General features: G+C 53.6%; 2 protein-coding genes across 4 annotated transcripts in view; one reads left to right on the forward strand and one right to left on the reverse strand.

Annotated features, from left to right (window-relative positions):
* Positions 1 to 11,408, forward strand: part of SETD5 (SET domain containing 5) — a 61,517-nt gene extending 50,109 nt beyond the window's left edge. For 2 of the 3 annotated variants that reach the window (XM_048957082.1, XM_048957083.1), the window contains exons 19-23: positions 466 to 912; positions 2,548 to 2,834; positions 5,843 to 5,976; positions 8,868 to 8,941; positions 9,119 to 11,407. In XM_048957082.1, coding sequence (XP_048813039.1) covers positions 466 to 912; positions 2,548 to 2,834; positions 5,843 to 5,976; positions 8,868 to 8,941; positions 9,119 to 9,718 — 1,542 coding nt within the window. In that variant the 3' untranslated portion in view covers positions 9,719 to 11,407. Of the gene's footprint in view, positions 1 to 465; positions 913 to 2,547; positions 2,835 to 5,842; positions 5,977 to 8,867; positions 8,942 to 9,118 lie in introns of all 3 variants that reach the window. The other variant, XM_048957081.1, reaches the window with a different exon arrangement.
* A 634-nt stretch (positions 11,409 to 12,042) lies between these two features.
* Positions 12,043 to 19,114, reverse strand: LHFPL4 (LHFPL tetraspan subfamily member 4). Its single transcript, XM_048957212.1, has 4 exons — positions 18,556 to 19,114; positions 13,979 to 14,215; positions 13,749 to 13,765; positions 12,043 to 13,551 (listed from the first exon to the last, which is right to left on the reverse strand). The coding sequence occupies exons 1-4, from the start codon at positions 18,959 to 18,961 to the stop codon at positions 13,543 to 13,545; spliced, it is 669 nt and encodes a 222-aa protein (XP_048813169.1). The 5' UTR covers positions 18,962 to 19,114; the 3' UTR covers positions 12,043 to 13,542.
* Positions 19,115 to 19,587: the final 473 nt, after the last annotated feature.

The following is a 19,587-nucleotide window of genomic DNA, read 5'->3' on the forward strand; positions in this document are numbered from 1 at the left end:
TCGGTGGTGGTTGACTTAGGGCATTCAAGAACTTGGCCAATAAAACAGCAGATGGACACCAAATCTCTTCTGTTTTTCCTGAGAGCGAACCTAGCTAGCATGAACTGTTAATGTCAGCTTTGGGACATTTCGGGTGATCAAAGATGCTTTTTTTCCCTTCATTGACTGGACAGGGGATAATGCTGAGTCTTGCCCTCTGCTGCATTAAGACTTTTAAAGGGAGAAAGGGCATCTTGGACTAGGCAGCTAAACTGTGTTACTGTTTAGTGCCGGTCATTCCCTTCTAGAACAAACAGAACAGTGCAGCACAGTGTCAAGAGGGTGATTAAAAACAAAAAGCTGGAAAGCAGGAAGTTCGCATAGTACAGAATGTTTTCTGACTGACGTTTCTCTCCCCATCCCTGCCTGATCCTGATCCTTTTCCTGACTTCCCACCCCATCCTGTGGCCTTCCTGGATTTTGTAGCTCTGCCTCCGATCTGACGTGGATTCCAGTGCAAACACCTGCCCGGAACGGCCGTCGCTGCTCAGCTTTGGATCCTCTGATCTGGCTCCACAACCTTCCATAAACTCTACTTCAGAGACAAACTTCCCAGGAAAAAGTGGGGAAGCACAGATGCTGCTACGAAGCTCTGATCAGGCTTTTCGGACAGAGTTTAATTTAATGTATGCCTTTTCCCCATTGAACGCTATGCCACGTGTGGATGGCTTGTTGCGGGGATCTGCGTGTCTGGGAGACAGGAAGCCAGTGAATTCGGAAGCAGGATGCTGCAGCTCTCCTTCTGAAGGATATTTCAGCAGACATGAGTCAGGACTGCTTAAAGAGGCAGCGCATGGATCCATGTCTCCCTGCGGTGAGAGGGCTTGTGAAGGCGTCCGATCTGCTCCCCAGAACCCACCACAAAGGAAGAAGGCGAGTATTCTTGTAGGAGAGATGCTGGGACTGCAGAAATTCTTTCACTGTGGGGAAGGCATGCAGGGAAAAATGAAGCTTTTTTTTTTTTTTCTTCTTTTTTTTAATGGAATATAACTAAAATAAACTTGGCAAGTAATCCAGGTGTCCAGTGCCTGGGCAGAATCAGTAAAGTCGTTAAAAGAGAGGGAGCGACCATTTAGGCAAGATCCTGGTGTGAGAGTTGATGTGACCAACTCACATCAGAAATACCTTTTTGGGGAGCACAGAAAGGGAAATGTGGTGCTGGTAGCCTTCATAAACAGTTGTTAAAGAGAGGCAAGAGTCAGAGTAATAACAAAGAGCAACTTGTTTCATTGGTGGAGGCATTACTTGGAAGGAGAGCCCAACATTTAGAAAGAAAATATGGGCTGTTTGCTGGGAAGGCTTAATAATATGGGAAGGTAGCAGCATCGCAGGAAAAGTAAGTGAAGATTCTTAATAAATTTTAGCACTTTGAAACTAGAAGCATGGGAGTATTGTTTAATACAAAGTGAGTGAGCACTGGTTTCTAGTAGTAAGCCAGTGATCCACAGGGGGCTAAAACTGAGTAGAAGTGATAATCAGGCATTGCTGTGATAAAAACAGATGCTGATAGGACAGATAAACGTACACTTGTGCAGATATTTATCAGTGTCTTACCCTGTGCTCAGACTTTGCTGGCAAGTATGGCAAGTTGGGTCAAGTGTCCAGGTGTCTGGAAGGTCTTTTTTATGGTTGGTTGGTTTTTCGGTTACGCTTATCTTAAAAACTTCATCCATTGAGTTACTTCTGGAAATACCCTGTTCAGCAGTTTAACATCGTAAAGACTTGTATGCAGACATTGAACTGTAGTTGTTAAATTCTTCAGCAGTTTCCTTCTGCAAGCCTTTCATGAGGCACTGTGCCTCATCATAAGGGGAGGCATGCAGAAAGATAAGCGCTCAGCTGGAAATACTTGTGTGGTTTTGGTCTTGCTGTCCTGTGTTGCAAGACAGCATCATGGGATACTTTAGTCTGTGCCTTTTACAAATCTGGGACTGATTTGCACAAAATATAAACCATCTCTATTAGAGGAATATAATTTACTTAAGTGATAATGTTGGAAGTGTGCAACACTGAGTGGTGAACCACCATAGTGTGAACTGCTCTAAGCAGGCTGGAATTCTGTACTGAGCTCTGCCAATCACAGGTCCCCCACACTGTTCAGTGTGGCTGAAATGGTGAACAGAACTCTCTGAAAATCAGTTCAGTGAAGAAGGCTCTTATTCTCAGGTTTCTGAGATGTACAGGTGTACAGATCTGCATTGTGTTATGTCACGAACCGTGGAGTGGTGAAGGAGGTGAGAAGCAGTGTGAAATTTCAGAAGCAAACCAGCCATATATTTCTTGTGAAGTACCAGTTGTAAATGTGGGTAAGTGGGGCAGTGGTCCAAATTTGCATCATTTAGCTCTTTCTCCAGATTGCCTGCAGATTCAGGAAGATTTATAGTCCCAATGTAACTTGTAAAGTTTCATCTGCAAAGAGAAACAATTCTTGAAATGATGTGTAGGCGTGTTCTTTCCCCTCACCTTGTCCCTTGCTTTCCCTGACTCATAGCTGTACTTTCCTTGCAGGTATCTCTGCTGGAATACCGCAAGAGGAAGCAGGAAGCCAAGGAGGGAGGCGATTCAGTGCGCTGCGCAGGGACTCCTACCCGGCAGGGCAGCAGCGGTTCTGGGACTGACACAGATGCCAGCAGCCTGCCAGGCTCTGTAGTACGAACCCCGTCCTCCCCACAAAGTGGCTTCTCCCCTTCTCATCCTTCCCTGCCTCACGTAGAGGACATCAGCCCACCAGACTCAAGGGGGACTGGTTCCTCAACATCACTCTGCAAATCCCAGGAGAACATCAGCAGCAGGTGGTGAGTGTTATCCCTCCAAGCAAGGCTCAGACTGCTCTGCAGAGATGAACCAGACTCGGGGGGGAGGGAGCAGGGCATTTCTGTTGTCCTGTAACTGCAGTGGGACGGATTCTGTTGGGTGTCTTGGCATAGTTCTCTTTCTTAATTGTTATACTGAAGAATACCAGCAGTGTTCTCAGCATGCCCTTTGGTTCCTAGTTTAGATATCAAAAATCTGCCTTGAAAGATGAAGTCAAACAGTTCTCTCTTCCACCAGTTTCCTTTTAAGGGCCTAAGTTTGAAGGACTTAACTTGTAATGAGAATTTAATCTGGGTCTAGGTTAAAAGGTCTTTTGTTGTTGAATTTCCACTCTTTTAGATGTACGTGATACAAGGTTGTTTTTTTCAGAAGGGGAAAGCTGGTGGAGCCCTCCACAGCCTCGCGTTGGTGTGAGAAGCAGGGACAGTGGAACAGCCTCAGCTTTCCTGTGCCTTGCACAAATAGCTTTGAAGTGCAGTTACCAGGCTGCAGTTAGTTTGCCCAAAGTGTAAAAAAACCTCCCTGCTGTGTTACTGTGTGAAGATCTAACATGGGGAAATGCTAGTTTTCAAAGACTTTTAATAGTAATGCCTGATCACTAAAATGAAGCAGTGCTGTGCTGAAATGCAGAGTATTGAGTTGTAGTCTGTGCACATGGTCTGTATACATGGTGATGGTTGGGATTTAGAGTGTTCTGCTCGCTGGAGTGATGCAGTACAGTGGCTTTGCTGCCTTTTCTTCATGGTCTGTCGGTGGAGAGTGCAGGTGTAAAGGCAGGCCATGGGTAGCACTCACATGGCACAGGTGAACCTGTGTCACTGTGTGTGCCATGGCAGGGGCTGAGAAGGGAGAAGAGGCTGAGCAGTGCTGAAGACTGCAGGAAGCGTGAGGTTGATAGTATCTGAGAAACACTGGTTTGGATGACTTTACAGGAATCATGAGATGTGCTTTCTTCCTTTTTACAGACCTTCCCCACCCCAAATATCCAGACTCTTCCAGTGAAAATTTCAGAGAAATAACTGATCTTGTGATAGCAGTCTGTGTGCCTTCTGCCAGGTGTCGGACTGACAGCAGCTGGGACAGTCAGCCGATGATTAGTTCATGATTACTTTGTGCAAGTGCTGTTATCACCTGCCCTTTTCCTCCCATGCCACTTCTTTCTGCCAGCAAAAAGAAAAATCCAGCTGAATGAGAAAAAAATCTTAGTTGGAGATGAAGTGCCTGTGGTGACCTTGCCCCAGTGTGGGGCTTTCTGTTCTGTTTGCTTCATCGGCTCCTCCTCAGCAGATGCTCTGGCTTCAGTTTATCACACGATTTCAGGAGTTGTGGGATTCAATATGGTATTGTCATAGGACTCTGAGTGTAAAAGTTGAAGCCGTGCTGATGTGTTTTGAAATAGGATTAAGCACCTGTGCTGCCTTTTTTTTTTTATCCCTGTTCTTCTGTCTTCTAGTGGGCAAGGCCCCTTAGGGCCTTATGGTCCCCTTCCACTTCAAAAAGAAACAGGTATTAGAAGCTGCGTGTTACAGAGTTAAACTTGAGATCCAGTCTCACCTTCAGCTCAGGGCACTTACATTTCTGATACATTTCCAGACATTCACACTAGTGTAATACAAGGGACAGAAGAAAATGGTGGGATCTAAAACTTCATGCCTTGATTTTCATTTGTCCAGATTTTTGCTGAATTCTGCACTATTTACCAACAGCTTTCATTTAAAAAAAATTAAGTTTCTGTCTCTTTCAGTTGCCAAGACACAGCCATCACAATGTAAACAGATGTGCTGCTGCCCAGTAAACCCAGCCTTGCAGAAAACTGTCTCCAGCAAAACAATAGCAGCAACGAAGGTGTGAATTCACCCCCTCACCCCATTCACCTCCATGAGGTGTGAACTGTGGCCCCTTCTCCCTTCTGCTTCAGTGAGGGGTGAACTTCAATAGCTGGGCTATTAAATAAATTTTTAAAAGCTAATGTAAAGCACAGTCTTCAATATATCTTTACAAATATGAAATACAGGACATACATTCTTAGACTGCATATTTGCATGATATGCAGTGTGTTTGGTGTGTAATGTTTGAAGATAATTATATAACATTGGGGCATTTTTAAGGCACACATTTTTCAGTGTCTGGGATAAGGCATCATGAATCCCTGATGGAAGTGCTACTATTTTACAGGTTAAAACACATGCCTTTAGAGAGGTTTGGATGGTCCAGTGCATGGTAGGTGCGTGGCAGGGATCCGGGCTGTGTCAGTGGCTCCGCTTCTGTAGATTGGCTCTAGGAAAGCCACTTCACCTCTGTTTTCCAGCTTTAGACCAAATGCTTGTAACAAATGATGAAATGAGGTCTAGCACCAATGTTGAGACACAAAATGAATGGGACAAAGTAGCAATAATGGACAGAATGACCACGGTAGCTCTGCTCCAGGAACAGCGCATGATCTGACTACTATGCTGACATTTTATTATCATAAGATACTGGCTTTCCTTCTTTTTAGTTTGAATGTAATTAATCTATGTAAAATAACTACACATAATTTTAAGACAACAACAGGTTTTCAGAATGCTGTTGAATCTTGAAACAACTTTCTGGGACAGAGTGTCCTGTAATCAGGTGATCTACTGAGCTGAATGTTTACAGCATCCTTCTGATCAAAGATCTTCTTTTTCTCAGGGCAGCACTATCATAGTAGACAGTGATGAACAGTCTAAAATTCCACAGGAGCTTATTTGTGTTGCAAAAGCAGAGCAGACTTTTATTATTCCTCCTCTGTCTTAGAGAGCTGGTATTCTCTGATCCCTCCATTCCACGGTATAGGTTTGCAGCTGCAATAACTTCACATCAGTAAATTTCAGTAGAAATCTTTGAGACTTCAAAGACAAATCTGTCTTGCAATTACACCCAGAGCCCCCAGCCCCTTGTGCGTTGGTCACATTGATCTCAACTGTGTAATAGCAGTCCTCAGCTGTTACTGCTTTGTTTGTTGCAGGATGGTCCCAACGTCAGTGGAGAGGCTTCGAGAGGGCCGAGGTATTCTGGAGAAGGTGCTACGAAGTGGAGCAAAGGTGTCCCAGAGAAATGAATCCTCACCTACCTGTGACAGCGCTGTTGAGAGAGATGCAGGTAGGAGGAGCTTCTGAGTTCCTTGTTGGTGGGGAAATAATGGGCTCAGCTTTGTAAACTTGCCTATGAAGTCGTTTGTACCTCCATCTCCAGCATCACCAGTGCCTGATAAAGGCCTTGTGCAAACCGTACTTTGTTGTTGGATGATATTGCCTGAGCCTGTAAAGCTCTCCTGTTAGACCTGGAAGGTATCCAGTTCTATCCAGAGTTTGGATTCAAGATCACCTGTATTTTGGCTCTGGCAGTGATGGCTTCTTTGCCCTTGGATAGAGGAGTTAACTGGCGCTGCCTCAATTGCACCTGTGTGCTGGGAATATGAGGGTATCGTGGTACCCTGGTACCTTAACAATTCTAGTTGGCTGAACATTTAGATAAATGTACTGTTACTAAAATGCATGTTTGCTTCAGGCAGGGGTAAGAGCTAATGTAGCTTCCATAGCTTACTTCATCTCTGTTTTGAAGTTACTTGATTCCTTGAGTTGTGATGCTTGTCAGTTCTGTGAGACACACTTATTCACTGAGATGAACCCAGTTCTGCCTTGCTGTTCCTTCCTTCTGTGACTAATGGGTTGTTCTCACTGGGCAGCACACAGGGTCAGTGAGTGCGTGTGACTTGAGCTGAGCTTACACCCCTCTGTTATCCACTTGAGATTAAAGGTCAGTTGTGACTTCCTGTAAGGTGGGCAGATCACTTCATCATTGCCTGATTTCTTAGCTGTGATATGGAGTTATTTGTCTTCTATTTATTTCACACTCCCCGTTGAATACGACTGCTGTTTTTCCTAACAGGTAGTGCCCAGTGTGTAACCCTGCTCTCCCTAGTGATTTATGATGATGGATCATCATGTTTAAATAACCTAGTCTGTATTGCTTTTGATCTCTGCTTCTTCACTGTTGAGAACTATTAAGGGCTCCCTCACTGGCTTGGTTACAGCTTGCTGATGATCTGTGGTAGGGATCTGGATCTCTCTGGAGGATCTCCTTTCAATGCATTTTCTTCATGTAGTCTTAAGAGACTTTCCTGGGACTTGTCAAAAATTCCACTGATTTAATGGGACCCAAATGTAATTCTCTTTTGTGTCTTTCTCATTTCAATGGAAGTGGAAAAGAAGCACTCCTACTTTGTATCCTTCTTCCTTGTGCAGGTATTAAGAAATTGTAGAGGGAAGCGTTGGCTTCGTCTTGTTAAGATTGCATAAAGCAAATTCAGGAAAGTTCACAGGTATTCACCTTTTGTAATTCAGACTCTCCAGGTAGCCTTCACTCCCCAAGGATTATTTTGTGTATGAACACTGCGTCTGGTACCTGCAGCACTGTTTGTGTAATTGGCCTTTTAAGAAACAATTTCTTCTGAAATCTTTAGATTTCTTCTGATTCAACTTCTGATCTCCTGGCTTGAATAGTTAGTCTCTTCTGTGCAACACTGCTTAACAAAACATGCCTTGACTGCAGTCTTTGCCTTTCTGCAGTGCGGTACTCAGAATGCCACCCGCAGCAAAGAGCTGCTTGGTGCTTTGGATGTGGTTGCAGGAAATGGAAGGTGGCACAGGATATGTGGTGGAAGCTTCTTGTGTTGGCCTCTGTGCAGGTCTTGTGCCCAGAGGAGAGATGCCTGAGCCTCAGCAGCACAGAAGACAATTCCATCCAGGTTCTGTTCGGCTGTGCCAGCAGCCATGATGTAGCACAGGACGACCACAACACAGCCATGGGCACTGCTGGCACTGCTGCTCATGCCAGTGCGTCTGGCAGACAGACAGAGCAGGCTGATGCAGCGTGTCCTGTTTCAGGAGTGAGAGACATCTGTCACGTAAATTTGATACCAACACCAGCACTGTTTCAGCAAGGCATTTCAAACGCTGCTGCTGAGATGCTGCGGACAAACAGCTCCATCTCATCAGGCTGCAACATCAGAAATCTGGTGTGAAATCTTACGGTCCCACTGGTTTCCCTCGCTCCAAAACAAAGCACGATCACCTGCTAAATCCCATGGTTATAGTAGTGGCAACAGAACACACAGGTCAGAGTGACTGGGTCACTTGCTGAACGTATTTCTTGTCTGTCTCATTTGAGGTTCAGTTATTTGCTGGGACAAAAAAACTCGCCTGCCCTCTAGGATCAGGGTGTTGGAAGGGCTTGCTCTGCTAAGAAAAAGCGTATTCCTTTTTCTCTCTCACGTAGCAGTGATGCATCAGTGTGTACTGTGCTGCTGTTACCCCCCTTCAGTCACACCTTTTCACCATCTTGGGCAGCATTTTCTGAGATTTAAGGGTAAGCTGGTTTGGAGCAGCCCGCTGGCTTGTGAAGCATGTTCCCCAGCATGGCAGCAGAGGTGCAGTCAGCCTTGGCAGCGTGGGACTTCAGTCTTGGGCAGTGCCTGGATCTGCCTTTGAGGAGAGCCAGTGGCAGGAGCCTGCTGACAGCCCATCTAAGAAGGGGTGGTTTTATTTCTTCAGCTGTAACTAGCCAGTGAGGATTCCTATGGCCAGAACCGAGTGGAGAGCTGCTGAGTCCTTAGAAACTGTCTTCTGCCTCTTGTGTCCTTCTGGAAAGCCCCAGGAGCACATGCAGCCTGCGTGCTGTCACTGATGCAGCCATTCAGATAAGCTGGGTCAAGAGAAGTAAGCCTTGCACTAAACCAGAGCCGGTGTAAGGGGAGCAGCAGTGCCTACTGTGTGTGGCTGGCTGCTGTGAGTCACATGAATGTTTACAACTGCCTTCTGTTAGGGTTCTTCAGCTTCCAAAAGGCCAATGACGGAGGAGCCACTCTGGTCTCAGCTGTAGCTGGAGGCAGAACAAGACAGCTGCAGCTGGCAGGTGTCACTTGAGAGGGAGCTGTGGTGACCTCAGTCCAGGGGTGAAGTGTAACACGTTGCCTGTGCTGTGCATTGCAGATACAGCAGGAGGAGACACTCCAGAAGCCCACAAAGGACCAGCAGTTTACAGTCCTTCTCGATACAGCTACCAGGTAAATTCTGCCATTTGTTATCTGCCCATTCAGAAGTAAAGCTTCAGACAGCATTAGCAGGCAGGAAGCTGTCAGTTATTGCCAGTCCTGATATACCAAGCAGCTAGAGTATGATGAGGTAGGACATAGGGAATTGTGTCTGATGTCTTTTCCTTTTTCTCCCACCAACATGTTCAGCTCCTGCAGTCTGACAGTCCGCAGGCAGAGTCGCAGACCCTTCTCCAGCAGAGCTCCTCCCCCTACAGAGGACACCTGACTCCTTCTCCTGGCTACAGCTACCGAGCGGCAGCACAGAGGACAGGACACAGCCTCTCCCACAGTTCCTCAGAAACGTCCCTCTCCTCTTCCTCGTACTCCAGCCCTGCCCACTTGGTCTCCACAGACTCCTCTGCCCTGTTTGCAGGGAATTCGGGGTATTACAGCAGCCAGCAGCACTCCGGCAGTGCCAGCAGCAGCCTCCTGAAGAAGAGCTGCCCAGCTGCTGCCAGCCCAGCACAGCAAATGGCTGTGGACTCTCTTTCCTCAGAGTCTGGCTCTCAGCCCTGCACAGGAGCGTCCAGCTCCACCTCAGCCCCCCAAAGCTCCAGGTCACTACAGTCAGACTTGCGGACTATCAGCCTTCCGAGCTCTGGGCAGTCAGTTCTCTACCAGGGCTCCCGGGGGGCGGTGATTTCCAGTGCACAACACTACCCACACCGAGGGGGCAGCAGCGTCCATCAGTACAGACTGCAGCAGATTCAAGGTTCTGGAGTAAAGACTCAAACAGGACTTTCCTAGGGCTGCTTGGACTCCAGGAGGAACAAAACTGCCCACAGCTCCTTCCAGTTACCGCTGGAAGTGGCTCCTGGGCCGGTGTTGGGAGGTCGCACCCGAGGCTGGGTGCCGGGGGTCAGAGGCTGAGGTCTGAATGCACGGGTGAGATTTGTGAGCAGTATTGGCCTCTGGCCTTGCATGAGAAAGCAGATTTCTCTGAGGCAGAGACTGTAGCAAAGCTGTTCCCTGATGTGTGAGTACATTGCAAAAGGAAAAAAAAAGAAAAAAAAAAAAGAAAACAAAAAAAAGCAAATGGTTCAAGTGCAATGACTGTGGTGCAGCCTCTGTCCCTTGTCCGTGCCCATGGCCATAGTCACTCATGCAGTACGGACGTCTTTTTTGATACAAATGCAGTTTAAAGAAATCATTGGGTAAGTTTAACTCCAATCCCAAAGCTCTCTTTGTAGGTCAGGTTCTCAGTGCGTTCTGGGGAGGGCTTTAATCCGTTACGATCATTCCAGTCACAAGCAGATGAGTGCACACTGCTGCCTTGGGCCGGGCGACGGCTGCTGCAGTCAGAGCATTTCCAGGACGAGTCTCCACCAATGTGAACGAGCAGCAGGGAGCGGGAGCAGGGAGTGGGGGAGCGTTGTGCCCATTGCTGCAGGGGAGCTGGGGCGCAGCGCTGCGAGGGGTGGAGGGGTCTGAGCGGTGCTGCAGACACGCAGGGGTCAGGGGCCCCGCCGAGCCACGCAGTGGCGATGCTGTGGTGTGCTGGGGGCTAGCAGAGGGCTGAGCAGCTGCCAGGAGGGTCACGGTGCTGGGCCGGGGCTGCGACGTGCCGGGGGGACCTCAGTGTGCGGGTGGCGCGTGGATGGACGTCCCTCAACCTGTCTGCCGAGCGGGGGGAGCCAGCCCGAGCACAGTGCGCTGTCTGCTCGATTCCATAAGATTGCCAGCTTCTTTCTCACTTGTTTACTGTAATATCGGGCGTGTTTTTATTTATCTAATTTTATATTCAGTTATAACCATAGTAGGTTAGCTAATATACGACAGGTGTCATCCCTGGTGCTGCAGTGGAACTTCTCCTTTCTCTTGGATAACATGATGCTGTGAGTCTGTCTCCCCTGTCTTTTCAGATGCACAGTCTTCTTTTTTTTTTTGTTTCGTTTTGTTTTGTTTCTTTTTTAGGACTGTTACAGGTTTCTCTAATTCACAATTGAAATCAGGTGTTTGTTCAACCTAGGGGAGACTTTTAAAATATTGAATCAAAGAGTTCACTTTCTCACACTGTCTGGCTGTGAGCATGTTGGGATGGAACTTGTCACCCTGCAGTTGGGTGTCTGTATACTGTATAAAATTAGGTGTAAACTTCGCTCGGCTTAGCCCTGGGTGTGCAGCCTCCCCTTCCTTGCTACGAGCAGCACGGGGCAGGCAGGCTCTGCCCTGCAGGGCGGCAGGAGGGGGCCGGGGGAGCTCCGTGCCCAGGCATCGGCGCCTCTGGTCACAGCGGGGCAGGAGGGAGGGACCCTGGAAAGCTCTTGGAAAGGTGGGGGCTGTAGCTTCTTACTCTAGTGGAGTTTTTACACCGTGCTGTAACATTTGAACTTTCACAAGAGATGTAATAATTTTGATAATAAAAATACTTAACTCGAAAACCCAGCGTTTCTGAAATTCCCTGCTTTTCCCACCGCCCTGAATGCTGTGCAGGTGTCTGTCGGCGCTCCCACCTGCCTGCCGCAGGGCGGCTGTGCGATGCGGCTCCTTCCCAACCCCGTGCTCTCCCCTGTGCCCGTATTTCAACCAAAGCCAGGTGCTGTGCTGCTCTGGGAAGCCCCAGTTGTTGAGGAGAGGGCGGTTCCCAGAGGTTCCTGGCTGTGAAAAGCGTTCTGTGCTGAGCTCGGTAAGAGGACAAAAGCCGCGTTTGGGGAGGAGGCCATCGGTGGAGGATTGTGCCAGCATTACCTCCTTCAGAGCCCGTTTTGGGGCGTTAGTTCGGTGCTTTTCACCAGCGGTTTTCTGGTGCGCTGACGCCCAGTTTTACCGTGGCTTGCCTTTTCCTTAGGAAGCCTGAGCTGGGCCTGGAGTGAAGCCACACCTCGGCTGGGAAGCGCGAGGTGCCCAACACCTCCAGCGCAGAAACAGTTCTTCGTCACCTGGCGGCACCGCAGGCAGCAGGCAGGTCCTTCAGCCGAGCCCGACCTCTGCACAGCTGGGCAGCAGCAAACCCTGCTTCTCGCCCTGGTGCCGACCCCGACCCCCAGCCCGGTGGGAAAGGCAGACCTTTCCCCGCCCCCCCCGCGTTGTTGCAGCCGGCGCAGGTCCCGCTCCGCACCACACCACGGGGCTCAGAGCTCGTCTGGTTTGAATTATATTTTTCAATAAGGTTTTGTGAAACACCGTATCAAACTTTGTACTAAAATACAGATATATTACAGCTACTGTATTCCTTTCTCCACTGATTTTCTCGGTTTTCCAATTCAGCGATGGGCCGCGGGGCGATGGCGGGCGGCGGCTGCCGGCAAGGAAGCGCCGATCCCCGCCGCATCCTGGGGTCCCCGGGCTGCCGCTCGGTGTCCCGGCACGGCTCGGTCCCTCACTGCCACCCCGCGGGGCCTCAGGGCGCGACTTACCGGCTCCGCCAGCCCCGGCAGCGGGTCCCGCACGGCCCTTCATCGCCTCATCCCCACAGCGATCGCCCACCTCCGCGTTCCCACCGGCGGCCCCGTTCCCGTCCTCGCCCTCCCGGAGCCCCACCCGCAGCCGGGTGCCCCTGCCAACGGCCCCCGGCTACCGGCACTGAGACGCGGCCGCTGCTGAGGACTTTATTGCATCGTGAGGGCTGCGGCGGGCGCCCGGGGAAGCCCACGAGCCGGTCTGGCCAGCAGAGCCGCGGCCGGGCTTCGGCTGCCCGTGCCCGAGTCCTTCGGCTGCCCCGTGCCGGTGAGCCGCAGCCGGGCACGCGGCCGGGACGGCGGTGCGAGCCGAGCCACGGGTGGGAGCCGCGTGGCGGGGAGAGCCTCGCTGTCACCAGTGGAGATAAAGCACCGTATGGGGATGGGGAGGTTTGGCAGCGGCTGGGGCTGGACGAGGGGGTTTCTTCCTGCACCCGCTCGGAGGGGTTTTGTATTTCCGGCTGCTCCCACTTACCGGGGCTTTACATTCAGCGGTGGTGCGGATCGGGCGGCGCGGCAGCCGGCGGCAGCGAGGCCCTTGCGGTCCCCACGCTCGGGATGGAGCGAGCGGCAGCCTGCGGCCCCGGCAGCACTGGAAAGCACGCGGTCCTGGGGCTGCGCTGCCGGGCGGGGGGGGGCGGGGGCGAGAGGGCTCGAGTCACTTTACCCTGTTTAGAGAATATTAATTTACATGTAAAAGTACGGGCGGGCCCCATCCCAGCCACAGGGCTCCCCGGCCATGGAGACAGGATCACGAAGCTGTACAAAATGGGAGCGGGGAGGGTGCTGGGGCCCGGAGCAGCCAGCGCAGGGCGTCACGGGGCGCGCTGGGGTGGGAGGTGGCGGGTCCGGAGTCCCGGGGATGTAGAAATCTGTTTAAAAACTTGGAGACTGTTTTTTGTTTTTTTTTTCCCTCGAAACAAAACTGCCGCTCTCAGATGAAGCAGGTTTGGGGCATCCTCCCTCGACGGCGGCGGAGGTGCGGGGCCGGTGGGGTGCGTGGGATGGCGGTGTCAGTGTGGACGTGGGCACGGCAGGCGGCCGGCACGGCCCCGGTGCGGGCGGTGGGGCCCGGAGCGCCGCGTGGCCGCCGGCAGCAGATGAAAGGCAGGACGGGGAGGGAGCGCCCAGGCTGCCGGCCGCGGGATGAGGTCCTGCTGCGGGTGCTCGGCCTTATATCCTCTGCAGGGAGAGCACAGCGCGTTGGGTACGGGCGCCCGAGGGCGGTACGGGTGGCCGCAGTCATTTGTGCCATGCACGTGCATGCCTCAAACCTGCCGCCCCCACTTATTTCCCATCCACATGGGGCCACCCAGCGCGGTCGCACCCAGACACGCCACGCAGGAGTAGGGGACGGGATGCTGAAACTCAGCACTTACCGCGGTGCCGACAAAATCTGTCAAAACATAAAGAGAAAGCGTCAGCGGTGCAGTGCCACTGCGGAGGGGCTCGGCTGCCCGCACCCTCCTGCCCCAGCCCGGTCACTGCTTGGGCTTGCCCTGTGTTTCGATGGCCCCAGAGGCTCAGTGGGACCCTCCTACGGCCATGCTGCAGCACGGGGTCCCCATCACCACCCCGTGGCATTCCCACCCTGCAGCACAGCGCCCACCTTTGCTCTCTGTCTTGAGCTCCTCGTGCAGCAGGTCGTTCTGCCGGTTGCCGAGGACGAAGGCCAGGAAGGAGAGGATGAGGGCATTGAGGATGCCGATGATGGCCAGGATGTAAGCCCAGCGCACGGAGCAGTCGCCCAGGGAATACTTCCCTGTCTTCTCCCCGCACATGTCCCGGATGGTCTCTGCATCCCAGCCGTCGGGGAAGATCATGCAGCCCAGCACCAGGCAGAGAGCTGTGAGGGAGCGAGCAAAGGGTGATGTGAGGGGGGAAGGGAACACCAAGACAGGGCTCTGTGTCCCAGGACCTCACAGGGTGAGCAAGAGACACCGTGGGATGCAGGGCACATCCGGCATCCCGCTGTGCCAAGAGCTCACTGGGAAAAGGCAGGGTGCAGCAACCATCTTGCATGCTCCCAGCAGCACGTCACATCCCCTGTCACAAGCAATTCCCTCTCCCCGCTTGTCCCCAGCCCACCCTGTGTCCCTGAAGAACCTCTGCACACGCTGTCAGCCCGACCTTTCCCAAACGCCGGCAGCAATGTGCTGGGAAATGCAAACAGAGGGGGGTGATGAGGGGGTTCTGCTGCCCACCCTGCACACACAGGTGCTCAGAGACCTGCTGGAAATTCTCATTTTTCACTTAAAACAGCCTCTTGTCCCCCCTCTCCCCACCAGCCCCAGCTGTCTGCAGGGCATGCGTGCTCAGGGGATGCTCTGGACCGGGGGAACTGGTGATGCTCAGCCTTTTTTGCAGCTACAGCGTGGTTTTGTACTCAATTGTGCTCCCTTATCAGGGTCCTGTCAAATTCAACGGGCTTCGATATCTCGGCAAAATGAATGAATTGAAGGGAATTCAGCTCTGTGACTCAGGCCGCAGGCACAGAATGGCCGTGGGCAGGAGAACACCGCGGGAGGCACGCTCAGCATGTTTGGACATCACAGGCTGTCCCCAGAGTCGGCACAAAGCAGAGGATTCCCCTGCACCCACCTTCACAGATGAGCACCGAGAGACTGAGAAGTGGAAAGTGGAAGGTAACGGTGGGAGCAACAGCAGTGGGCTGGGCCCCAGGGGCTCCTAAACCCAGCATGGGCTCCGCACCACCCCTCCCCAGGTTCAGCTGCTGCCCATCATGTGCACCCACGCTCGGGGACTCCCTGCAGCTACAAATAACACTGCCTCCAGCACACAGCAGCCAGGGCAGCACCTCCCAGAACAGCCCCGTGGCCTCACCACCACACCGGGGAGCCCCAGCAAGGGCAGTGTGGGGGCTGGGATGGCTGCTTCTCACCAGGGATGAATAGCAGAAGGAGAGTGAGTGCACAGCCCTGCCCTAAAAATAGCAATCCCACAGAAATCAATGGAAATGAGCGGTGGCACAGGCAGGAGTGCCTCACGGCGCTGCGCTCCACGGGCTGAGCCACAGAGCAGCAGGCTCAAGAATAGGGCTACGCATCGGCACGAAGCAGAGCTGACAGCTGCTTTGTCTGGGAGCACAGCAAAGGGCTGCGGGGCGAGAGCGGTGCCCAGGTGCCTGGCACTGCCCACGGGGGGGTTGGAGCCCGGGGCTGCGCAGAGCGAGGGCTGCTCCATCCCTGCTGCAGGATAGGATTGGGGGAGAAGGGAGAGGGGACGCCTCGGGGGAACCGTTTGGGGGGCAGAGGCTTCTCAGTCCCATGCGCCGCTGTGGGTGACAGCTCTGTGCCCTCCCCTGGCACCCGAGTGTGTGGCACGTGGGGACACCATGGGCTCCTTGGGGACACACGGTGCTCCTTGTGTGCCCGTCCCACCAGGACACCGGTGACGTCCCCACGTTCAATCACGTTCTGGGTTTTGTAACAGAAGGATTTAGCAAAATCTCCAGTTTTGCGCTGCTGGGATTTTGAACAGGGCAGATGGCTGCGTTTCTATTTGCGTTAAAGCAGTCTTTCCTCTTAATTAGATTCGGTTTACTCCTAGGGGGGCAGAGGCTTTTGAGCTGGGGCTTTCTACGAGGCTCTAATTAAACCTTTCCCTGATTGCTGTCCACTAATTGGACACTGAAGATTTAAACACTTTTTTTCTGGACGAGATGCTGAACTCCAGCCCCCCTCCCTGTTGTCCCATCTCAGAGGAGCCACACACCCCTGCAGCAGCCCCGTGCCAGCGCTCGGCCATCCCAACCCCTCCTTTACATGTTTGTTGTGAAACCTGGGGCCTCGCTGCTGCTTCTGCATCCCCCTGCCCTCATCCCAGACTGCCTTCAGGGTTGTGCCCATCGCCGCACAGCAGCTGGGTGCGCAGAACCCCTTGATTAAACTGCTGCTGATCGGCAGGATTTGGGCTCTGAGCTTGCCTTAAACCAGTAAATCTTCGGGACAGGGAAAATTAAAGATGAAGGAATTTCCCAGTAAGCCAAGGCAGCTCTGGGCCGAGATGCACTGGGGGATGAGAGGTCAGGATCTCCACAAGTCGGGCCAGCTGTGAGCTCCCAGTATGAGGACAGACCCCACAGGACCCTCTCTGGAGGGGGTCACACTGGGGGCCTTCTGTTGGTAATGCAGACAGAACCAGGTCCTGCTGGTGCAAGCTCTGAGTCTGGACGTGCTCACTTAGTATGCAGCAGGCAGCATGGTTATGGTGTTCCAGATGTGGGAAAAGTGGAGAGAGAAAGAAGTGCAGACTCAGCATCACTTCTCATGGTCTGTCCTTAGAGGAGTGAGCCTGAGGAGGAGAGCCTGGGGGATCCTTGTCAATGGCCTGTCTCATTCTGGGAAAAGTTTGGGTTCTGTGCGTGGGGGGGGGGGGGGGGAGGGGTTGAGCTTCATCTGTGGTGTCTGAAGTTCCTTTTTTTGTGGAGGGAGCTAAGGCAGACCTTAGAACAGGGCCATTTCTAGGGAGAATCTTAGAATGCTTTGAGGAAGGTACCCTTAAAGGCCATCTGCTCCAACCCCCCTGCAATGAACAGGGACACCCACAGCTCCATCAGGTGCTCAGAGCCCATCCAGCCTGACCTTGGCTGTCTGCAGGGATGGGGCACCACCACCTCTCTGGGCAGCCTGTGCCACTGCCTCGCCACACTTACTGTAAAAAACATTTTCCTTACATCCAGTCTGAATCAAAGTAAATGCAATATCCCACTGTGTGTAGAGCTGTTCTCCAAGTCTTTTTACAGAAAGGGAAAAGTCAGCATTTCTGACCACTTCATGACGCTGAGGCAAGGGACTGGACAGCACCTTTTATAATGCCTTCACCCCCACACATGGTGCTGGTGTCCCTTGCAGCCCCGCACACCCAAAGCCACCACCCAGCACCTGCGCCACTGCCTGCATCCCATGCCCAGTGCTGGGGTGCTGAGAAGCTCTGCCTGCTACTTCCCAGTGTCCCAGGGAGCCCCTTGGGTGAGGGCATCCAGGGGAGCCCCCAGTGTCCAAGTCAGTCCCTGGCTCTAGCATCTGGTAGAAACCCTGGTGCTGACAGCTTGAGAGCTCCCAGTGCCAGCACCCTGGGTTCAGAGGAGCCCCCAGCTCTGGTGCCAGTGCCCTGAACACCAGCTCCCAGTGCCAGGGAAGTCCTAGCACCCATACCCAAAATATTCCAAACATGAGCACCCAGTGTATGCAGAAGCCCCAGCACCTAAAGCAGCTCTGGCATCCAGCATGCACCACACGAAGTAATGCTCAGTGCCAGACCTCAGCATTCGGGGCAGCATCCAACGCTGTGCACTGATAATCCTCAATGCTAGCACCCACTATCCACAGAACCCTCACCACCAGCACCCAGTACCTAGGGGACAGGCTACCTTCGGTGTCAGCACCCTGATAACCCCTAACACCAGCACCCAATGCTAAGAGAAACCCTAGCATCCAGTACCAAGTACCCAAAGCACTCCAAATACCAGCACTCAATGAATGGAGAACTCCAGCACCTAGAATTCAAAGAAGCCCTAGCACAGGCATGCACCACACAGGGCAGTCTTGAAAGCCATCTCCGTAGCATTTAGAGAAGCTCCTAGCACTGGTGTCAGTACAATGGTGAACCTCAACACCAGCATCTGGTATCCAAAGCAATTCCAACACCCACTGCCTGCAGAAGTCCCAGCACTCGGTATCCAAAGAAACCCAAGCACCAGTGCCAAGGGGACCGCCTAGCTTTGATGCCAGTGCCTTGGCCACCCCTCACACCAGCATGCAGTGCATAGAGAAGCCCCTAACACGGGTGTCAATGCCCTGACCCCTCCCAGCCCCATCACCCACCACATGGAGAACCTCCAGCAGCCAGTACCCAAAACACTCCAAACCCCAGCACTCAGTATCCAAAGAATCCCCAAAACCAGCATGCATATGGGGCAGTGTCCAACACTGGTGCCAGTGCTTCGGGAAGCCCCCCCACCGGCACCTTCGTAGCTTGTGTTACGAAGCACAAGCACCAGCACCCAGCGTCTAGGAGACCCTCAAACTCTAGTGCCAGTGTCCCGACAACCCCTACACCGGCACCCAGTGCCTCACTCAAGCTCTGCAACCGGTGCCTGGACGACCCCTTAGCTCTGCTGCCAGCGCCCCGACACCTCCCCACCCCCGAGCCCCCGCCCCCCACCTGCCAGCAGCTGCATCCAGGCGCAGATCTTGTAGACGGTGGCGGTGTTGCAGAAGAAGAAGAGCGCGAAGCAGGTGATGCAGCCCAGCGTCAGCACCATGGACAGCAGCACGAAGAAGGCCGCCGCCTGGAAGGCGCCCGAGGGGATGGTGCTGAAGTCGGTGAAGGAGCCGCGGCACGCCAGCTCGCGGCCCGCCAGCCCGCTGCCCACGCAGTAGTGGAACAGCCCGAAGTAGCCGGGTTTGGGCGTGTTGACGCTGTCTCCCACCCAGTAGGGCTGGATGAACACCACCACGTTGATGATGGCGAAGCAGATGGTGAAGATGGCCCACAGCACGCCGATGGCCCGCGAGTTCCGCACGTAGTTGTCATGGTACAGCTTGGAGGCCTCCTGCGACGGCAGCATCCTGGCTGATCGGGCCGCCCCGCCCGGCGCCGGCCACCACCTGCGGCCTAAGGGAGCCCGAGGGCCGCCGGCCCCTGCGCCACCCGCGCCGCCATCTTGGCTGCCGCCTCTGCGCCCCGCGCGCGCGCTCCCGACGCCGCCGCGTGCGCGCGCCCCGCCACTGCGGAGCCCGGCCCAGCCCGACCCGCCGCGCGCCCCCGGCAGCGGGACGCCGAGACGAGCTTCGGCTCCGCCCGCCCCGGCTTCGGCCGCGCTCGGAAAGGCGTTCGGCCACGCCACGCCCCCGCCCGGCGCGGCTCGGAACTGTTCGGAGCGGTTCGGGAAGGTTCGGAATGGATCGGCCACGATCGGCGGGGCTGAAGAGCCCGAGTAAGGCGCGGCTCGACCGCGCAGCGCAGGAGGGGTTCCCGCGCAGCCCCTATCCCGATGTGCGCGTGCCTGACTGGGGCCACGGGGGAGGACTTGGGGCGGCTGCGGGACTGCGGCGGTCCGGCTACCGGCAGGGCCGTTCAGCGCCCGAACAACGGGTACGGAGCCACCGAAAGGCTCCCCGCGCCCCTGCCTATGCAGGAGCTTCACGTTAGCCACGGGCTCCGCCCCCCCATAGCGCAGCTCCCATCGCCCCC

Source organism: Lagopus muta, chromosome 11, assembly GCF_023343835.1.
Source record: "Lagopus muta isolate bLagMut1 chromosome 11, bLagMut1 primary, whole genome shotgun sequence".
Classification (NCBI taxonomy): Eukaryota; Metazoa; Chordata; class Aves; order Galliformes; family Phasianidae; genus Lagopus; species Lagopus muta.